This window comes from Sus scrofa, chromosome X, assembly GCF_054392235.1.
Source record: "Sus scrofa isolate SSC_HxYL_T2T_F1_AM1 chromosome X, Sscrofa_HxYL_maternal_Yorkshire_Landrace_v2.0, whole genome shotgun sequence".
NCBI classification, from domain to species: Eukaryota; Metazoa; Chordata; class Mammalia; order Artiodactyla; family Suidae; genus Sus; species Sus scrofa.
The window spans coordinates 121046028-121067236 of NC_139401.1; the positions used below are offsets into that span (position 1 = coordinate 121046028).

The window sequence follows — 21209 nt, forward strand, 5'->3', positions numbered from 1 at the left end:
CTTGGTCATCAATCAGGTGACCATTGGAGTTCCCATCGTGGTGCAGTGGAAACAAATCTGACTAGTATTCATGAGGATGCGGGTTCGATCCCTGGCCTCTCAGTGGGTTAAGGATCTGGTGTTGCTGTGGCTGTGGTGTAGGCTGGCAGCTGCAGCTCTGATTCGACCCCTAACTTGGGAACTTCCATATGCCATGGGTGTGGCCCTAAAAAGCAAAAAAATAATAATAATAAAATAGAATAAAATAAGAAATAAAATAAATCAGGTGAGAATATAAGTGTAGTTTCTTTCTGGATTGTTCATCGTATTTCATTCATCTGTCTATCCTTGTACTAATATGATATGCTTTTTTTTTTTACAATAAGCCTTGCTGTCATCCAACTTTGTATTTCTTTTCAACAGTGACTCAGCTATTCCAGATGCTTTGCCTTTCCATATAAATTTTAGAGTCACTTTTAAATTTTTCTTATGGTTAATAATTTTTGTATCATGTTTAAGAAATCTTTGCTTAACCCAAGATCACGAAGATATCCTCCTGTATTTTCTTCTAAAGCCCGCTTGATTTTTTTTTTTTTTAGGGCTGCACCTATGGCATATGGAAGTTCCTGGGCTAGGGGTCTATTCAGAGCTGCATCTGCAACCTACGCCACAGCTTGTGGCAATGCCAGATCCTTAACCTGCCGAGCCAGGCCAGGCATCACCAGCATCCTCACTGACACTCTGACAGGTCCTTAACCCACTGAGCCTCAAGGGGAACTCCTAAAGCCTGCTTGATTTTGTTGGAATTACATTGAATCTAAAAATAAATTGGGGGAGAATATATATTGTAACAATTTTCAGCCTATTTATTAACATCTTATAGACTTCCATGTACTTTATCATTTAATTCAGTAATATTTTGGATTTTCCAGTGTTGAAGTATTGTGAATATTTTATTCCTGGGTATTTGTTCATTCATAACGCTATCATAAATGGTATTATTTTTGTTAAATACTATTCCCACTAATTTGTGCTTTTTTTAGAATAACAAAAAATATTTTACTAAAACATAAGATTTACAGAAGTTTCCAGACAAGCCATACAAAATGGTCACAAGCTTTTTCCCAAGGGGAGGATTCTATACTTGACAGCAAAATCACAATGTTCTTAGTGAGGGCTGTGATGTTTAATGTTCCCTTTTTGGTTCAAACAATCAAGCTTGTCCCTCTACAGCATCTAAATAAAGTTAGACTTGGTAGAAAGCATATTCTAAGGAACTGGTCAGCTGCTTTTATCCAATGCAATTAGGTCACCATAAAAGGGGGGAAAGGAGCCCATAAAATTAAAGTAAAACTACTCCCCCCCAAAAAAATAAATAAATAAAAACACCCACACGCCTGCAGCTAACCCTGACAACTACCTTCATTCACAGGGAATATGCTTAAACCATGTCGGGCGGGGGGGGTTGGGGGGAGAATAAAAGCAGAGAGGGCCACTGCTTTTAAACGTTTCACAGTCATCCCGATGGTACTTCTAGCCTCTGCTCATGCTTTACAACAGTAAATCAGGACAAGACATAGATTTGCTAATGTGCATTTAATCATCAAAAGACGGAAGATATTTGAGCTTTTATTCCGTAATGTTTCTAAGACTGTGTCCATTAAATGCAAACAAAAAAGGGAGAAGTCTTGGCAGAGCAGAAGTGATGCATACTTGATGATCGATCGCAACGGAATGAATCTGATTAGGAACCATGAGGGTGTGGGTTCGATCCCTGGCCTCACTCAGTGGGTTAAGGAGCCAGTGTTGCCGTGTGCTGTGGTGGAAGTCGCAGACGCCACTTGGATCCTGCGTTGCTGTGGCTGTGGTGGAGGCCGGCAGCTGTAGCTCCAATTCGACCCCTAGCCTGGGAACCTCCATATGCTGCGGTGCAACCCTAGAAAAGACAATAAATAAATAAATAAATAAATTTCATGGCATATAGCCTAGTCCATGCTCCAGCTGTTTCTATGGCTCAGGCTTCATTGGTCTTCCACTGTCCACTTGGGAGCACTTCACCAAACCTGGATCAATAGCAGAGCTGTGCGGATCTGCAGTGCTGGGAACCACTTTCAAAATATCTAAACATATTCTTCCCAATTTGTCTACATTAGGATGATAAATTTTGGTCATGAAACGGACTTTAGGGGCTGCCATTGGGTATTCTTCTGGAAAGAATAGTTGAAGTTTAAAAGTCCCTCCCTCAAAGAGGGAGTCCTGGGGGCCAGCTATGACCACAGGAAAATGACGAGCGTTGCTCTCATCTGGTTCTGCCTTAATGCCAGGAACTGGTTCTGCCAGCAAACGCTGGGTTTCCTTGATAATCCTGCAGGGTAGCCTGGCCATCCTGTCACATCCCAAGGACGGCCTCTGGTCTTGTCTCTGGCTCTGCTCGCCTCACACACGAGTTTAATTTGTTGTTAGTAAATAGAAATATAATGAATTTAAAAAATTTTTAATTTTTTGGCAGCCCCTGTGGCATATGGAAGTTCCCTGTCCAGGGATTGAATCCAAGCTGAAGTTGTGACCTATGCCACAGCTGCAGCGACACTGGATCCTTCACTCACAACACGACAGCAGGAACTCCCAAATACGGTAAAGTTTGCTTTTTGGTCTTTGGGTTTTGTTTTTTTTTTTTTTTTTGCTTTTTAGGGCTGCAGCCGCAGCATATGGAAGTTCCCAGGCCAGGGGTTGAATCAGAGCTGCAGCTGCCGGCCTACACCGCAGCCCACAGCAACGCCGGATCCTTAAGCCACTGAATGAGGCCAGGGATTGAACCCAGTCCTCATGTATCCGAGGTGGGTTCATGACCACTGAGCCACGATGGGAACTCCCAGTTAATTTTTTATAACAGCTTTATTGAGATATAACCCACACACTACAATATCATTCTTTTAAAGTACCGCACACGTAAGCAGTTTTGAGTATATTCCTCATATCCCTTCAACACTTGATATTGTCATTATGTTTTCTATTACCAATATAAAATAGTTTTGAAATGGGATCCTACTTTTTTTTTTTTTGGCCGCCCCATGTAGAGTTCCCAGGCTAGGGATCAGATCCAAGCCGCAGTCATGACCTAAGCAACAGCTGTGACAACACAGGATCTTTAACCAGGACCAGGGATCGAATCTTCATCCCAGTGCTCCCAAGATGCTGCTGATCATTTGTGCCACAGCGGGAACCCCTGGGATCCCATTTTTATTCTACTTAAAATCTCTCTGATTACTAATGTGCTTATGCATCTCTCTGAATATTCCTCACTTGGAATGGATAGTTCATATATCTTTTGAATATCCTCTATTTGTCCTTATCTAACCATGCTTCTCCACCCTACTCTGTGCCCAGGAGGCTGATCTTTATGGACTGCATAAATGGTTTCCTTGCCTTCTGGCTTCTGGTTGAGTTTGGTCCATGGGAGGGCTCTAACTCTACCAGATTGAAAGATGGTTGTGGCTTAATTCCTCTACCTCTATCTCAGGCCACAAATCCCCCTGTCCAGGGACTCTCTTCTATAGCTTCTATGTTCTAGTAACCGGTCCTTGCCCTTACCTTACTTTATGCTTTGGTGGGAGATAACAGCTCATCACTTTTGCTAGCCTCAGGCTCTTTCAAAATCCCTTGTTGGTTTCAGTATTAGTTAGCTATTGCTGCAATAATGCTGTATAAGAAATCTCTCCCAAGCTTATGACAGTCACCTGTTCTCCCTGCTCAAGTGCTGTGGTCTGGAGTTCCCGTTGTGGCTCAGCAGTTAACAAACCCGACTAGGATCCATGAGGATGCAGGTTCGATCCCTGGCCTGGTTCATTGGGTTAGGATTCGGCCTTGATGTGAGCTGTGGTGTGGGCTGCAGATGTGGCTTGGATCCCATGTTGCTGTGGCTGTGGTGTAGGCCAGCAACGACAGCTCCATATTCGACCCCTAGCCTGGGAACCTCCACATGCCGCGAGTGCAGCTTGAGAAAGCAAAAAAAAAAAAATAAATAAATAAAAAATAAAAAAGTGCTGTAGACTGTCTGGAGACTGTTCTGCCTCAGGATTCAGTTTACAGTTAAGGTGGGTTTGGCTCTAGGATGCAAATGGTGTTAAGATCTGTTCCACATGAATTACTGTGTTGCCCAAACAGAAGGATCAGCAGCTACCTGGAGCAAAGCTTCCACAGGAGTGCAACAAGAGGATCTCAGATCCACCTCTCAGAGTATTGACAACAAAAGCAAAAATAAACAAATGGGACCTACTCAAACTTCAAAGTTTCTGCACAGCAAAGGAAACCCTAAACAACACAAAAAGACAACCCACAGAATGGGAGAAAATCTTTGCAAATGAATCAGCTGACAAGGGATTAATCTCCAAAATTTATAAACACCTTCTGCAGCTCCATACCAAAAAAACAAACAAACAAACAAAAAAAAAACAACCCCATCAAAAAATGGGCAGAAGATCTAAACAGACCGTTCTCCAAAGAAGACATACAGATGGCCGAGAAACACATGAAAAGATGTTCAGCCTCACTCATTATTAGAGAAATGCACATCAAAACCACCCTGAGGTACCACCTTACACCAGCCAGAATGGCCATCATCCAAAAGTCTACAAACAATAAGTGCTGGAGAGGGTGTGGAGAAAAAGGAATCCTAGTACACTGTTGGTGGGATGGGATATTGGTGCAACCACTGTGGAAAACAGAATGGAGATTCCTCAGAAAACTAAACATAGAACTACCATCTGATCCAGCAATCCCACTCCTGGACATCTACCCAGGGAAAACCACGACTTGCAAAGACACATGTACTCCAATGTTCATTGCAGCACTATTTACAATAGCCAAAACATGGAAACAACCTAATTGTCCATTGACAGAGGAGTGGATCCAGAAGATGTGGTACATATACACAATGGAATATGACTCAGCCATCAAAAAGAACGAAGTACCAGCATTTTTAGCAACATGGATGGACCTAGAAACTATCATGCTAAGTGAAGTCAGCCATACAATGAGACACCAACATCCAATGCTTTCACTGACATGTGGAATCTGAAAAAAGGACAGACGGAACTTCTCTGCAGAACAGATGCTGACTCACAGACATTGAAAAACTTATGGTCTCCGGAGGAGGCAGTTTGGGGGGTGGGGGGATGTGCTTGGGCTGTGGGATGGAAATCCTGTGAAATCAGATTGTTATGAGCATTATACAACTACAGATGTGATAAATTCATTTGAGTAATTAAAAAAAAAAAAGAAGACGAGCAAAACCACACAAGCAGGACCAAGCCTAGATTCAGAGGATCAGGTGTATACACTCCATCCCAAAGATTGGGGGGGAGGGCAATGAGGAGCGAATATTGGCACCTCAGTTATCCAACCTATCACAATTCCTTTTAATCATAACAGACCCTTTAACTGTCTCGTCATTTAATTCTCTCTTGTTACTGCAGTTGTGTGGACAGCTGTTTCTTGTCCGGACTCTGATTAAGACTATCACGGAGTTCCCATCGTGGCTCAGTGGTTAACGAACCCGACTAGCATCCATGAGGACGCAGGTTCGATCCCTGGCCTTGCACAGTGGATTAAGGATCCTGCGTTGCTGTGAGCTGGGGTGTAGTTCATAGACTCAGCTTAGATCCTGCGTGGCTGTAGCTCTGATTCGACCCCTAGCCTGGGAACTTCCACACACTGAGGGTGCAGCCCTAAAAAAAAAAATTAAAAAAAAAGGACTATATCGTTCTCATAAATTTCTATAGATGTTCCAGTTTTCAGGGACACACATTAATACCCCATTTTTAGTGCAGCTTCCTTACTTTCCTTTTTTGTGGGGGTCCCCCCAAAGTCTTTACTCCATCTATGGCATCAAAGCTCTCCCACCTCTTGTGACTCCTACTAACAACCTAGACTGTATATGTCTATATTTTTCTTGATATCTAGCAAATCATTCATATGTAAGCCTTTTGGGGTTAATGTGTATTATCATAAAGGGGGGCACATTATGCAGTTTTATGCATATTGCATTTTGAAACCTTGCAAGTATCTCTCCAAATCAACTGCCATAAATCCGTCTCATTCCTTTTTTTTATTTTTATTTTTATTTTTTTTTTTTTGTCTTTTTTGTTGTTGTTGTTGTTGTTATTTCTTGGGCCGCTCCCGCGGCATATGGAGGTTCCCAGGCTAGGGGTTGAATTGGAGCTGTAGCCACCGGCCTACGCCAGAGGCACAGCAACGCAGGATCCGAGCCGCGTCTGCAACCTACACCACAGCTCACGGCAACGCCGGATCGTTAACCCACTGAGCAAGGGCAGGGACCGAACCCGCGACCTCATGATTCCTAGTCGGATTCGTTAACCACTGCGCCACGACGGGAACTCCCGTCTCATTCCTTTTAAGTCCCGAATTATGTTCCATCGTGTTGATTCCATTCCCCCACTGATGAGTGAAGTGGGTAATGTGACGTTCCCAGACCTCACCTTTAGGATGAAGGCACTTGTTGCCCTAGCTGCTAGGAGTGAGGCTGCTGGGAGTCACAGCAGCAGTAATTCCCTCCAGGAATTACTACGGCTCGAAGGGAGCTGCCGTGCCCGGAGTAGATGACTTGCTCTAGGTGAGACCCCATCCAACCATTAGTCAGTGTGGGGGCAAAAAGACCTGGCCTCATCTCCTCCATTCATTTTTCTGAATGGCCATCCTAGCTTTAGCGATGCCTGTAGGACCAGCTGAGGCCTCTAGTGCAACTGCATAGCTCGTCAAATTCTCCCTTTGCTCCAGCCTGCTGCCTTCACTCTCTTACAAGTGTTTATGAGATCTGTTTCGGGGGAACGTTCAAGTATAATTATTTGGTGCTAGAAGTGGTCCTAAGAAGCAGATTAGGAAATAGGATTTTGGAGAACAAATATTTGCCAAGTGACTAGAAATGGGGACTTTATCACAGGTGGTAAGTGATATACTGATAACCCCTGTGATATGGTTGTGGTGCAATTGTCAAAACTTTCATGGAGTTCCCTGGTGGCCTAACAGGTTAAAGATCTGGCATTGTCACTACCGTAGCTCAAGTGCTAGGGGTTGGATCAGAGCTGTAGCTGCTGGCCTGAACCACAGCCACAGCAACTCGGGATCTGAGCCACGTCTGTGACCTACATGACAGCTCATGGCAACGCCGGATACTTAACCCACTAAGCAAGGCCAGGGATCAAACCTGCATCCTCATGGATGCTAGTCAGATTCATTTCCGCTGAGCCACGACAGGAACTCCCTGGCCTAAGAACTTCTACATGCGACAGTTGTGGCCAAAAAACAAAACAAAACAAAACAAAAAACAACAGCAACAACAAAAAAAACCACCACAAAAAACAAACGACTGAACAAAAAAACCTTGGCTAGTGGTAAAATGAGATTGGATGCCAATGGAAGGAATTTTCTTGGAAGGTACAGTATCTCAGGAGTTTGAGAGTTCAGGGGAAGGGATAATCATAAAGATTACGAAAATAGACGATTGTTACCAGAGGCTACTGATAAAACTGCAGAAGGACAATGAAAGGCTAAGGATGATTAAATACCAATTTAATGTAAAGCTGAAAGCCAAAGGGTCTGAAGGCAGAAGGCAGAGAAGTCGAAGGATAGGCCTGTAGGCTTTATTCCTTTCTCAGGCAGTCACAGTCGTCTTTGCTTTCTACCACACATCAGGCCAATCCATGGTGAACTGAGCTCAGCCTTTCCCCACCGCTTTCTGTATTCTGGAACAATAACCCAAATTAAAAATGAGGCAGGAGTTCCCTTTGGGGCTCATCAATTAACGAACCCGACTAGGAACCATAAGGTTACAGGTTTAATCCCTGGCCTGGTTCAGTGGGTTAAGGATCCGGCGTTGCCATGAGCTGTGGTGTGGGTCACAGACGCGCCTTGGATCTCGTGTTGCTGTGGCTGTGGTTTAGGCTGGCGTCTACTGCTCTGATTCCACCCATAGCCCGGGAACCTCCATATGCCACGGGGGCAGCCCTAAAAAGCAAAAAAAAGAAAAAGAAAAAACCCCCACAAAAATCAAAAAAGAGGCAGAGCTGATTCCATGGCCTTTTAACATCACACCAGAGTGGGGCCCTATAAGCCCATCTGAGCATCATTTGACTATAAGGCAATTGACCTTTCCCAGCCAAAATAAAGCAGCAGAGGCTTTTATTCAGAGTAGCGATATAATGGTTAGCATGAAGGGAAACAGGATGGAATAACATTTTTTGCTTTTCTGCCCATTGGAGCAAGTTGTCATTTTACTGTCCTGCAGGCCATCAGCCGGGTCTTTACCTAGATTGACAAGAGCAGTTCTGCACTCCCTTCTCCTCCACTTCACAACCAAGCCTCCATAGAGGCATTTTTCTGAACCACCTGTCATTCCGCTGCTTCCCTGAATAATGGATTAAATAAAACCCTGACAGGTGTTCCCCAACAAACGTGTGGGATGCCTGATTTGTAAAAATTAGGTATTGTGCTCTCAGGCAGCGTTTTGGAAATGAGGGGATCTTTCCCCAAAGCCCCTAGCTGCCCTCTCCTTGCACCGCCTTGGCCAAAACCAGATCAAGAGCCATTTCCCAAGGGGGCACGGAACTGACCGCTGTGCAAGAGTCAGCACCCCGCAGTGAATGACGCCCCCGCGCACGCGCACGCGCGCGTGGGGGTCTCCATCCCCGGGACCACCACGAGTCCAGGGCTTCTGCCTGGTGATGCAAGACTTCTGCCTGGTGATGCAAGGGGGAGTGGGTAGTAGCCACTCAAGGGGTGTGGTGGAAGCGGGAGGGGCGGGGCCAAAGTTTCCCTTGGCAGGAGGCGGATGAGAGGCGGGGGCCAGGGGAGGGGCCCAGGACTCAATGCTCCTGATTAGGCAAGAGCTGGCAGCTGGTGGAGAGCTGAGTCCCTTTTCTAGAAGTAGAGTCCTACCTTTTCCTCCCCTCTCCCCTAGTGTATCCTTTGCAGACCCTCGGACCTGGACACCGTTTGGTGCGCTTCTGTGGGCACATTCCCCTACTGATTCATGCATCTGTCAACTGAAGTATCACGCCGCTGGTTGTAGGTATGGTTGTCTTGCACCATCATGGGAAACCCCAGCTATTAGTGGGCATAATTCAGAGAAGCATATTCATAGAGTAATGCACCATGACAAGTGAACTTAAAGAGGGTTAAATGATAAGAAATCTCTTAATTTGGTATATTATGGTACCGAAGTAGACTATTAGTATAGAAACTGAAAGACAAAAGTGAGAGGTGTTGGATGTTTTCTAAGTATGACATTATACATCTCCATACTTGAGAATAATGGAAAGAAATAACTAAGACATTAACCAATTGAAGAAGGGAAAACGAAGTATTACAGGTTATATTTGAATTCATTTGTATGGCTGAGTACAAAATTGATATAAATTCTTCACAGGCTTTCATATATGCAGAGAATAATCGGTTAAAATAGATAATGCTATTAATGACTTAATTCAGAAAAGCAGTTAAAAAGAAGTGGTTCCTAGGAATATACTTGAAAAATCATAAAATCCACTTAACATTTTTTTTGTCTTTTTTTTTTTTTGTCTTTTGTTGTTGTTGGTATTATTGTTGCTATTTCTTGGGCCGCTCCCGCGGCATATGGAGGTTCCCAGGCTAGGGGTATAATCGGAGCTGTAGCCACCGGCCTACGCCAGAGCCACAGCAACGCAGGATCCGAGCCGCATCTGCAACCTACACCACAGCTCACGGTAACGCCGGATCGTTAACCCACTGAGCAAGGGCAGGGATTGAACCTGCAACCTCATGGTTCCTAGTCGGATTCGTTAACCACTGCGCCACGACGGGAACTCCCCCACTTAACATTTTGAAATGCCAAATAGGGGATATAAAAGAATACTCAAGAGAACACAAATGCATACCCAGGTCTGAAATAGGGTGGCCCAGCATCTTAAAGATGTTGATTTTCCCTGTGTGAGGAGAGAAGAGGAGGTGGGACTTAGGTGCTGCCTCAGAGGGTGTACATGCTGCCTCAGTAGCTGGAGAAGCTGAAGGGTAGACCCAGCTGGAGGTGGTGGTGGTGGGGGGAGCTACAGAGCCAGCTGCTGCCCCAGCCCAACAAGGTGACAGCCAATTTGCCTCTACCTGCCTGAGTTGTTATAGTGCTTGGTGACACTGTGACCTTCAAGGGCAAACTATCTTTTATGGACCTAGCTAATCCAGAATTATTCACAAGTAAAAAAAATTCCAAGTATATGAAACACTAATTTTATGACACTGGATATCATGCAGTCAGGGTGAAGTTCCCTAAGGGTGAAAAAAACACTTAAAGCGAACCCTAGTGCTGCCTCAGCTTACTGTCAGGAGCAAACCTCCAGCCTGCCTGCTGGTCTATTTGTTGGCATTTGCTGGTATCACGTGGAAAGCAGATGTGAGAAATCCTCCAAGACTCCCAAAGCTGTCTCTTGGTTCTTGCCCTGTAGGTCCTACCTTTCTATTGAGGGTGTTTAACGCCTCCCTCCTGTTATATTTCTTTCCCCAGATCCAGGTCCCCTCCATCCAGACTTGACACCTCTGATTGCCACTTAGTCCCTCTGGGGAAGTTAGCATGGGAGGGTGACAGAGCCCTCCCAGGTCTGTGGATAGTGACAGCTCAGGGGGAAGCTGAGGGAAGATACCATTGGGCAGCCAATGGATCCAAGCATCCAAGCCACATCTGAGTTGTGACAAAGATTCATTCCTAGCTTCACAGCACATGCTTGGGAAGGCCATCTGTTGCCACCTGTGGCTGGAGTAGGTGGAAATGGAACCTGGTTGGCAATAATACCCCAACTGTCACTGACCATCTGCTCATGTAACACCTCAGTCCCTTACAAACTGCTCACCACCCAGAAGAGAATTTCTTAGAATCTCTGGAGAGAGACACACACTACGGGGACAGTATACTGGTTGGGGTGAGGGTGAGCATAGCTGAGTGGGAGTAGCTCACACCCTAATGCGTGACTTATTCTTTAATACAGAGACCTTAATAATAGGGATATAAATAAAGCTCCAGCTGCAATGGGAGAGTAGGGGAGCTTCTATGACTTCTGCATTTTGAGGGCTCCCCCAGGCAGGATGTTACATGCAGCTTGGGACCCTCTAGACTGAACAGCAGGAATAGGGTTGCCAACACCTGCAGTCCAAGATCTTCCTGGAATCCCGGGGACAGACCCTGGCCCATCCACCCTGGGGACACATCTTCAGTCAGGACAGACCACAGAAACCTTGCTCTCCTTTTTCCTGGAAGAAGATGTTAAGGTCTACAATGCAAACATTCCTTAAGCAGCTGAAAACTCATCTCAAAATTTCCTGGGACTGGGGTGCCCAAAACCAGTTTTCAACTGGAAATGCTCATTGGTAAGGCGTTTTATACATGCTCAGCTTTAGAGAAGAAATGTAATTCCAGTTTACTGAAGATTTTACAAACAGTGGGTAGAGCATTGCAGACAATGTCAAAAAGATTCTGACCTTGACTCATGAAGAACTCTTTTCTCTTTTTAACCACACCCACAGCATATGGAAGTTCCTGAGCCAGAGATCAAATCCCAGTCCCCTTATGCCACAGCTGCGTAATGCTGGATCCTTAACCCACTGTGCTGGATCGAACACACACCTTCCTAGAGACAACACCTAATCCTTAATCTGCTGTGCTACAGCGGGAACTCCTTGACCATGACTTATGTATCATGATTCTGGCTCTTCAAAACCAGGTCTCTCAGGGGCATAGAGAACAGACTTGTGGTTGCCAAGAGGGAGGAGGAGGGAGTGGGATGGACAGGGAATTTGGGGTTAGTAGATGCAAACTATTCCATTTAGAATGGGTGAGCAATGAGGTCCTGCTGTACAGCACAGGGAACTCTATCCAAACTCCTGGGATAGACCATGATGGAAAAGAGTATAAAAAAAAGAGAATACACACACACACAATGTATAACTGAGTCACTTTTCTGTACAGCAGAAATTGGCACGCAACATAATAAACCAACTATACTTTAATAAAATATTTTTTTAAAAAGCCAGGTCTCACCTCTACACCCACCACACTGCTTTCCACATTCAACCAGGACACTCTGCTGGAGCGTTTTTTCTGTTGCCCTTGGTGCATGCTGGCCATGACCCAAAGCCAGGAGGACGTGCAAGAGACTTATTACCCCTGGCAGTAGCTTTATGAAAAAATGATTGCATTTTGGTGGGTACATATTCCAGCTTCCTGTCTCATACTGGGCATGGATTTGAGGCGTATCTACACAGTCTCCCGTAGGCCCCACTCCCAGGAAGCTCCAGTTGCCCACAGTTTCCACTTACGGCGTTGCCAGATCACCCCCCTCAATTGGCTGCCTTCCTTCTAAGTCTTATTTCCTCACCCCTTTATCTCTGCTCCCTGGGATTCTCTCCCAAGTCAGCTACTTGTATTCATGGGTCTGTCTCAGAGTTGGCTTCCTGGGAACATGTACACAGATACCTGTCATATTACAAATGCATTTAGGAATTCCATCGTGGCTCAGTGGAAATGAATCTGCCTAGTATTCATGAGGATGCAGGTTCAATCCCTGGCCTCCTTCTGTGGGTTAAGGATCCCTGCGTTGCCTTGAGCTGTGGTGTAGGTCACAGATGGCAGATCACAGAGTGAGGCCAGGGATCAAACCCTCATCCTCAAGGTTCCTAGTTGGGTTCATTAACCGCTGAGCCACAAAGGGAACTCCCTGCTTCCCTCCCTTTTTTGCAACCACTTGTCCCCCAGGGTCTGTTGAGCATGGGGAGGGACGAAGGGTCAAGGTGGCAAGTCTCTCTTATCTGGATGGACTTGAGCAACTGTGTTTTGTGTTTTTTTTTAATTTTTTTTTTTTGAGAGGGGCACACCTGCAGCAATATGGAAGTTCCAGGACAAGGGATTGAATAGGAGCCGCAGCTGAGGACTACGTCACAGCCACGGCAACACCAGATCCAAGCCACATCTACATCCAGCTTGCAGCAACACCAGACCTTTAACCCACAAGCAAGGCCAGGGATGGAACCTGAATCCTCATGTACACTATGTGGGGTTCTTAACTTGCTGAGCCAGGAGTTCCCGTCGTGGCTCAGTGGAAACAAATCTGACGAGTATCCATGAGGATGCAGGTTCCATCCCTGGCCTCGCTCAGTGGACTAGGGATCTGGCGTTGCCATGAGCTGTGGTGAGAGCAGCAGCTACAGCTCAGATTTGACCCCTAGCGTGGGAACCTCCATATGCTGTGGGTGCGGCCCTAAGAAAAACAATAAATAAATAAATAAATAAATTAATTAATTAACTTGCCGAGCTACAATAGGAACTCCTTTAGCTGTGTTTAAAGCTGACTGTTTAAATTTCCTCCTTTGGTGAGGTCTTTCATGGCTACTTTGGAGACCCCATCTCTGGGTCTTGAGTCCCTTCAGTTCCCTGACACATAACCTCCGCACACAGGAGAACTCCCCCACCCTCCCAGTTACTCCCATTTTAAATGTATTTGTGATTCTGACTTCTTCCGATGGTGTCCTTCAAACTCCAGGGGAGACCAAACAAGACCTCCAATTGGCCTCCTTGAAGCTCTAGTCCCCCTAGTAAGTTAGGGCATTTTCCACTTGTAAGCCCAGCAGCTTTTCTAACTTCTCTCAAGGAGGCCCTCTTGACTCCAAATCCCTCCTACTCTGTGTTAGTAAACAGTTTCCTAAGGTGAGTGGCCAGAGTTCACCTGTTTGTGGCCTTTGGGTAGCAGGAAGAAGTGTAGATGTCACATAAATGATGGGAGATGATATGAGAAAAAGCATGTAAATATATACGTATATCATATGTATATATGTGACTGGGTCACTATGCTGTACAGTAGACATTAACACAACACTGTAAATCAACTATACTCTAATAAAAAAAAACCTGCATCAAACCAAAAGAAGTGAAAACATGGCTTCAATTTTAATGGTTCCATCAGGGGAAAGATTTGTTGATCCACACCATTTTCTGGACTTTTTCATAATCATCAAGGGTTATAGGCGGGTAAGTCACATGACTTTTAGGTAAAGACCAACTCCACCCTGGTGTCGTTTGTGTCAGGTTCCACAGCCACCTCCTCAGAGCCTCATCACTCCTGTGCTTCCCCAGCTGCCTACCCAGTAAAAAGCTGATGACATTTTTGGAGGCCAGGGCGGATCTGAGGTATTTGTCTGCTACCCCTCTCATGCTGGGCGTGGACTTCCTGGGACTGACTTTAGAGGTTCTTTTATCCATGACTGGTTGATGGCACAGATGGTTTCAGGAAGAGAAGGCCTGCGAAAGTTGATGGAATCCAGAATTACCTGTAGGAGAAATACAAAGTGCCCCGGAAGCTCCTCTGCATTTTCATCTCCCGGACACACACACACACACACACACACACACACACACACACACACACACACATGCAGTTATTAGATACTGGCTTGAGACAACATCTGATTTGAAATGTCAGCTTTATCATTTCTTTGATTCCCACATATATACGAAAATATTTTAAGAATCTTTATTTTGTTCCATTGACATAGTTATCAATTCCTGTTTCAATTGCTAATCCTATAGGGTAAATTTTAATATATCATATAACAAGCTCCTCCCCTGCCTTGGCTAATCCTTTACATTTTCTCTCTTAGGTAATTTTACAATCTAGTCCTCCAGTTCCACGTACACAATCAAAATCCTGTTACGATTTATGACTGGGATTGCACTGAACTCATAGATTAATTTAGAGAAGAATTGATACCATTCCAAAATTTAGTCTTCCTTTCCAAAAAAAAGGTTTTTTAAAAATACTATTTTAGGGTCCAAACAGCGAGCTTATAAAAATTTTCGTGTATATTTTCCTTATGTTTTTTAAAAAGAGAATTCTATTTGTAAGTGTTTTACAATGCTTGGGACAATTTGAATAGGACAGTTTATTTCTATTATATTTCCTAATTATTAGAAGAGTATGTGAAATTCTTTATGTGTTTAACTTACATCAACCAACCTTTTCTGATCTAATTGCCTTAGTTTTTCCAGAAAGGCAATCCCTTAAGAAAAAGACAGTTTTGCCACTTCCTTTTGTTAATCAAATACGGCACATTAATAATAGTTCCTACCCCTCTCCAATTTTTTTAGACATTGAACACAGTATCTTAGTGTCTTTACATGGTTCTATGTGGGATGGAAAGAGACTGAGCCTTCCTTGCCACTCAAGGAAGAGCGTGTATGACCTGGGTCCTTCCCATCAATAGATCTCCATGTCTCAGTTTCTTCAATTGTCGTGTGACACTTACCACGGTGGGGCCACCAGTGTAGGAATAGGTCACATCTCATCATAACAGTCATGGTAGGTTCTTAGGACAGCACAATTTTCAAAGCCCCGTCCTCACCGTTATCCCTGTTACAACCTGTGAAAATCCATGTCCTACCACTAGACAACACCCACTTGAATCACTCATAAATGTTAACTATAGAGTTGTATATTGGAGACTTGCAAGGTAATATGACATAAGAAGTATGGCCAGAATTTCTCACAGCCCAAATTTCTACAAGCAAAATCCCCATTTTATGGTGTGAATTGTGCACTATAAAAGTAGTCATTTCAGGGCTGTATCCAAGGCTGTACTCAGAGATTGAGAAAGAAGCAGAAAATTCTACCTGGGACTGTTTCTGTTTGGAACTTGAAGCCAAAAGTGCTGGATATTGTCCAGTGGACTTATTGATAGGCAATGGATATTGGCAACTCCTCACACAGGGGAAGTTTTGATGCAGAGATTTTTGAATGAGCCAGTGAAAATCACTGAGGCCAAGATAACTGAGTATCTGACCCAGGGGACAGATATGGACACGGTACCCAAATATGGGTAGTACCTGCCCCCTCTTGCAGGGCCTCTTAGTTACTCACTGTTTAGCCCTAAACCAGGGGTAACCTAGGTGGTAGCATTCATGGCCTGTGGTCATGAAGTCCTGAAAGCCATTGTGAGTCATCATGACTCCCCTTGGGCCTGACCAATCAGGCCATGACCCTCATAATAGGACAGAGAGAGAGAATTCTCCTTCTTAGTTCCCTCCTAGCTCTTCAGGACACTCATTCCGGAGAAACCTGAGTGTTCTGGGAGGTAAGGGATCCATCGAGGTAATGGAACCCTCTTTGGGACCATCGCCTTACTCATCTAACCTGATGAACCCTAACCCTGGTGGATAAAAGGGGGAAGGGTATGGGATTGTCACTTGGTCTATAGGGAAGTGAGAAGGAGCACAGCTCTACATACAGGCTTCCTTAGTTCCAGCCCCCGCTCTGTGTAACCTTGGGCAAGTCAGACGAGATCCCCCCAAGCACTCTTGTATGAGCACTGCTAAAAACAAGCGCATGTGATGGGGGGGGAGGTGGCAGGGAAGAGGCCCCTGGGTCCAATGGATTAAATGGGTTTCACTATCTTTTTCAGGCCCTTTCAGCTGTGCTCTCTTCCTGAAGCCATCTGTCGTGTCAACTAGTCATGGATAAAGAAGCCTCTGAGGTCAGTCCCAGCCCACCTACAGTGACCATCAAGAAGAAAGATAAAAGTGCAAGATCCGAAAAGTTCTCCAAAAATGTTCTGATCTTTTTACTGGGGAGGCAGCTGGGGAGGCACAGGAGTGACGTGGACCTGTCAAAGTGGCTGTGGATGCTGACATGAGCTGCCCCAGGGTGGAGCTGGCCATGGCCAGTGAGTCCTAAAACCTACCTGCTCATGCCTGTCTGTAACTTTAGAAAAAAATAAAAACAAGTAACAAACTCCTCCCTTGTTTCACCTGTTAAAATAAAAGGTGACTGTCACCCCTTTTGTCTTGATACGTTTTTACGCCAGTACAGTTTTCCTGGGTTACACTGGAGAGGGAATTCTATTCATTCTAGAGTCTATGCAGCAGCTCTCAGACATGGCACAGATGGTGCCATCACGCTGCACCTCAGATTTCCTCCACCTTTCATGTGAAAAACGAAGAAAGAAAAACCCAAGGGAACGGTTATGTGGCACTAGGTCACTCAAGGACCCAAGGCTCCTGTCCCCTAGGCATTTTGGAGACACATCCCCTCTGCTCTGCTCTAAAGCCTACTTGCTCATCCTGGAAGAAGACATTCAGAACACGCCATGAGGCGCAGGGCCATTTAGGAGATTCTTTTTTGTTTTTTTATTCTGATGCTCATGAGACCATCATGTAGACAGTCTACAGCATCCAATAGTCTTTGTTGGTTCCACTTGATATTAAGAAACACAAGGCATTTTAATGTGGGAACATCATACCTTCAGGGCTTTTTTTTTTTTTTTTTTTTGCCATTTCTTGGGCCGCTCCTGTGGCATATATGCAAGTTCCCAGGCTAGGGGTCCAATCAGAGCTGTAGCCACCGGCCTACACCAGAACCACAGCAACGCGGGATCCGACCGCGTCTGCAACCTACACCACAGCTCAGGGCAACGACGGATCCTTAACCCACTGAGCAAGGCCAGGGACCAAACCCGCCACCTCATGGTTCCTAGTCGGATTCGTTAACCACTGCGCCACGACGGGAACTCCCCTTCAGGGCTTTCTGCAGGTGGCCCTCCCGCCGGTCTCAGCTCGGGGGACTCCCCAGGACACCGGGTCCCCGTGCTCCCCATCTCCCAGGGGTGGCCTGACCTTGCGCGGAGAACCGACTGGGGTCGCAGGCATCGCACACCCTCGCGTGAACGCTGACCACGCCCCCGCGGGAGGGCGTGGACTCACGTGGGAGTGGGGGCGGGGCTCAGGACCGGGGAGGCCCTGCTCGCGGAGGGAGGTCGGGTGGTGTGCGGCGTGTCGGGGCGGGAAATGTCCCGCACTTACTGGGAGCCGGAGGGCTCGAGGCGTCCACCTGGCGGGCCGATGTGCCCCTCCACGAGTCACAATCACCGAGACGAGATTCAGGAGTTCCGTTGTGGCTCAGTGGTTAACGAATCCGACTAGGAACCATGAGGTTGTGGGTTCGGTCCCTGGCCTTGCTCAGTGGGTTAAGGATCCGTCGTTGCCCTGAGCTGTGGTGTAGGTCACAGACGCGGCTCGGATCCCAAGTGGCTGTGGCTGTGGTGTAGGCCGGTGGCTACAGCTCCGATTAGACCCCTAGCCTGGGAACCTCCATATGCTGTGGGAGCGGCCCTAGAAAAGGCAAAAAGACAAAAAAAAAAAAAAGGGACACTGTAACACATGGATGAATTATTCACAGTAAATGTGAAAATTTTATAAATCTCAATGTTCCCAACTATGGCATTCAAAAATTTATTTACTTAATTAACTTAAGATATGAAAGAGCATGAAATGTGATTTTGTTTTCAGGAACTGGCTATTATTTGAATACTGGAAAAATTCTCTAAGATTTTCTTTTCTTTTTTAGGGCCACACCTGCAGCATATGGAGGTTCCCCGGCTAGGGACCCAATTGGAGCTGCAGCAGTTGGTTCGTTACCACTGAGCCATGTTGGGAACCCCAACAGCTCTGTTTGTTAAAAGGCCTCTTGTGAGTTCCCATCGTGGCTCAGTGGAAAGGAATCTGACTAGTATCCATGAGGCCCCACTCAGTGGGTTAAGGATCCAGCATTGCCTTGAGCTGTGGTGTAGGTTGCAGACACGGCTCGGATCTGGCGTTGCTGTGGCTGTGGAGTAGGCCGGCAGCTGTAGCTCTGATTAGACCCCTAGCCTGGGAACCTCCATATGCCACAGATGCAGCCCTAAAAAGACCAAAAAAAAAAAAAAAAAAAAAAAAGGCCTCTGTCCTTTACAGAACTTAACAGAATCACTTGACTTCTGTGTGCCTGTGTTCACTAACCCTGTACCTCCTAACTCTGACTGTGCTTTCTCAGATGAGATGGTGGATGTAAGTTTCTAGCCCCATGCTTGAGTATATTATGGGTCAAAATTCACGAACCATTTTTCTCTCTTTAAACATGCCCACCCCACCAACAGCAGAGCCCCAGTCCCATTTTCACACCAATGGCCAGCATTTTTGAGCCCTTGTCATACTTTCTGGTCAATGGAATGCAAATAGTGCTCTTAGCTACTGTAGGAAAGTAATACGATGTGCGGAACCTGGGACTAATGAACACTTATTTTATTTGTTTATGGCCACACCCACAGCATGTGGATGTTCCTGGGCCAGAGATGAAACCTGCGCCACAGCAGTGACCCCAGCTGCTGAAGTGACAACACAGGATCCTTACCCTGCTGGGCCTAATGAACACTTTCTTAACTGATGTTCTCTTTAAGTCTTTGCCTTAAGCCTGACATGGATGGGATTTTTACAGGCAACCGGGGAATTGTAAAGATTATAGAGAGAAATTCTAGAGTGAAGAGCATCGGCAAGAATAAAGCAAAAGGAAAGCATGAAGCACACTGCAGGTCCCCTTTGGAGGAAGCATTTGCTGGTCCTTGTCACTAGGACATGGAATCTAGTGAGTGTAAGTAGTTCCAGGGATGGCAGGTGGAAAATTGTTTTATGACACTTGAGTTTGAGGTCCAGATAGACTGCAGGAGGTAACTGGTCACACATTTAAGAACCTTAGGCAGCACGCCTGGGCGGGAGTGGGAGATTTGAAATTCAGACCGTCAGTGGCATCTCGTGCCATATGTGACCACCTGAATGCAGTTGGTCTCCATGTCTAGAGGGCTTCAGAACCACTTGAAGGGCTGACTTCATGATTTTTTACTTTGAAATTTTTTTCTTCTTCTTTATCTATTCATTTTCGAAGAGCTGACTTTATTTATTTATTTATTTACTTTTGTCTTTTGTCTTTTTTTTTTTTTTTTTTTTAGGGCCACACCCGCAGCATATGAAGGTTCCCAGGCTGGGGGTCCAATCGGAGCTGTAGCCACCGGCCTACACCACAGCCACAGCACTGCCAGATCCGAGCCACGTCTGCGACCTACACCACAGCTCACGGCAACGCTGGATCCTTAACCCACTGAGTGAGGCCAGGGATCAAACCCACAACCTCATGGTTCTTAGTCGGATTCGTTTCCGCTGCACCACGATGGGAACTCCAAGAGCTGACTTTAAAGGGCAGTAAAGGGAGTGAATGCGTCTATGACTATCAAAAAGGCAAAATGTATAAACTGATTTCTATCCCTGATTGCTGTGCTTTCAAGCAGGGGTGAAAATGTCCTAAAATTAAGATTGTGGAGATGGTTGCAAAATACAGTAAATATACTAAAAGCCATTGAAATATACACTTGAAATAGGTGAATTGTATGTGAATTACATCTCAAGAAAGCTGGTTAAAATAAAAAAGCAGAGGTCAGATTTGGCCAAGGGATGTAGTGCCAGTGCTGCTCAAGATGAGTCTTCTCTCTTTGGCTTCACTGCATTTATCCCCAAATGATCAGAGGGGAATGTGCACATCTGCGCTTCTGGTGCGCGTCCCAGCACACGGGAGACCCAGAGGCGTGTGGTGGCAGGTCCCTGCATTTACATGCAATTTATTAAAACCCCATTTCTTCTTCCCTTTTTTTCCCTTTTCTTTTTAGGGCCGCACCCGCGGCATATAGAGGTTCCCAGGCTAGGGGTCTAATCGGAACTACAGATGCCGGCCTACACCACAGCCACAGCAACGTGGGATTCGAGCCAGGTCTGTGATCTACCCCACAGTTCATGGCAACGCCAGATCCTTAACCCACTGAGCAAGGCTAGGGATGGAATCTGTGTCCTCGTGATTACTAGTCGGGTTTGTTACCGCTGAGCCACAGCTGCAACTCCTAAAACCTCATTTCTTTTTTTTTTTTTTAAGAAGTTTGAAATCTTTTATTTATTTATTTATTATTTTTGTCTTTTTTAGGGCCGCTTCCCGCAGCATATGGAGGTTCCCAGTCTAGGGGTCTAATCAGAGCTACAGCAGCCGGCCTACACCACAGCCACAGCAACGTGGGATCCGAGCCGCATCTGTGACCCACACCACATCTCACGGCAACGCCAGATCCTTAACCCACTGAGTGAGGCCAGGGCTTGAACCCATAACCTCATGGTCCCTAGTCAGATTCGTTAACCACTGAGCCATGACGGGAACTCCAAACCTCATTTCTAATGCAGCCCAGCCTTATACTTTCTGCTCCCTGGTCCTGGCACCATGACATCATCCGTTTAGGGAGACCAAGTGCCCCCCTGAGGAGGCCGAGGTGATCGAGGACCTTGCATTCAAAATGATGGCAAA

At 45.7% G+C, this 21209-nt stretch overlaps 1 protein-coding gene and 1 pseudogene across 3 annotated transcripts; one reads left to right on the top strand and one right to left on the bottom strand.

Moving 5' to 3' along the window:
• Window positions 1-1915: 1915 nt before the first annotated feature.
• Window positions 1916-2364, bottom strand: LOC100517446 (ubiquitin-conjugating enzyme E2 N pseudogene; annotated as a pseudogene).
• Window positions 2365-8924: 6560 nt separating this feature from the next.
• On the top strand, window positions 8925-16839 carry LOC102157543 (embryonic testis differentiation protein homolog B). 3 transcript variants are annotated; one of them, XM_085006695.1, is made up of 3 exons: window positions 8952-9064; window positions 14096-14197; window positions 16465-16839. In XM_085006695.1, exon 3 carries the CDS (start codon window positions 16516-16518, stop codon window positions 16693-16695), a length of 180 nt encoding a protein of 59 aa, XP_084862821.1. In that variant the 5' UTR covers window positions 8952-9064; window positions 14096-14197; window positions 16465-16515; the 3' UTR covers window positions 16696-16839. The 3 variants fall into 3 exon arrangements, with proteins under 3 accessions (XP_084862820.1, XP_084862821.1, XP_084862822.1); XM_085006696.1 differs by having other exon boundaries at window positions 8988-9064; window positions 14144-14197; XM_085006694.1 differs by lacking the exon at window positions 14096-14197 and having other exon boundaries at window positions 8925-9064.
• The last annotated feature ends 4370 nt before the right edge of the window (window positions 16840-21209 follow it).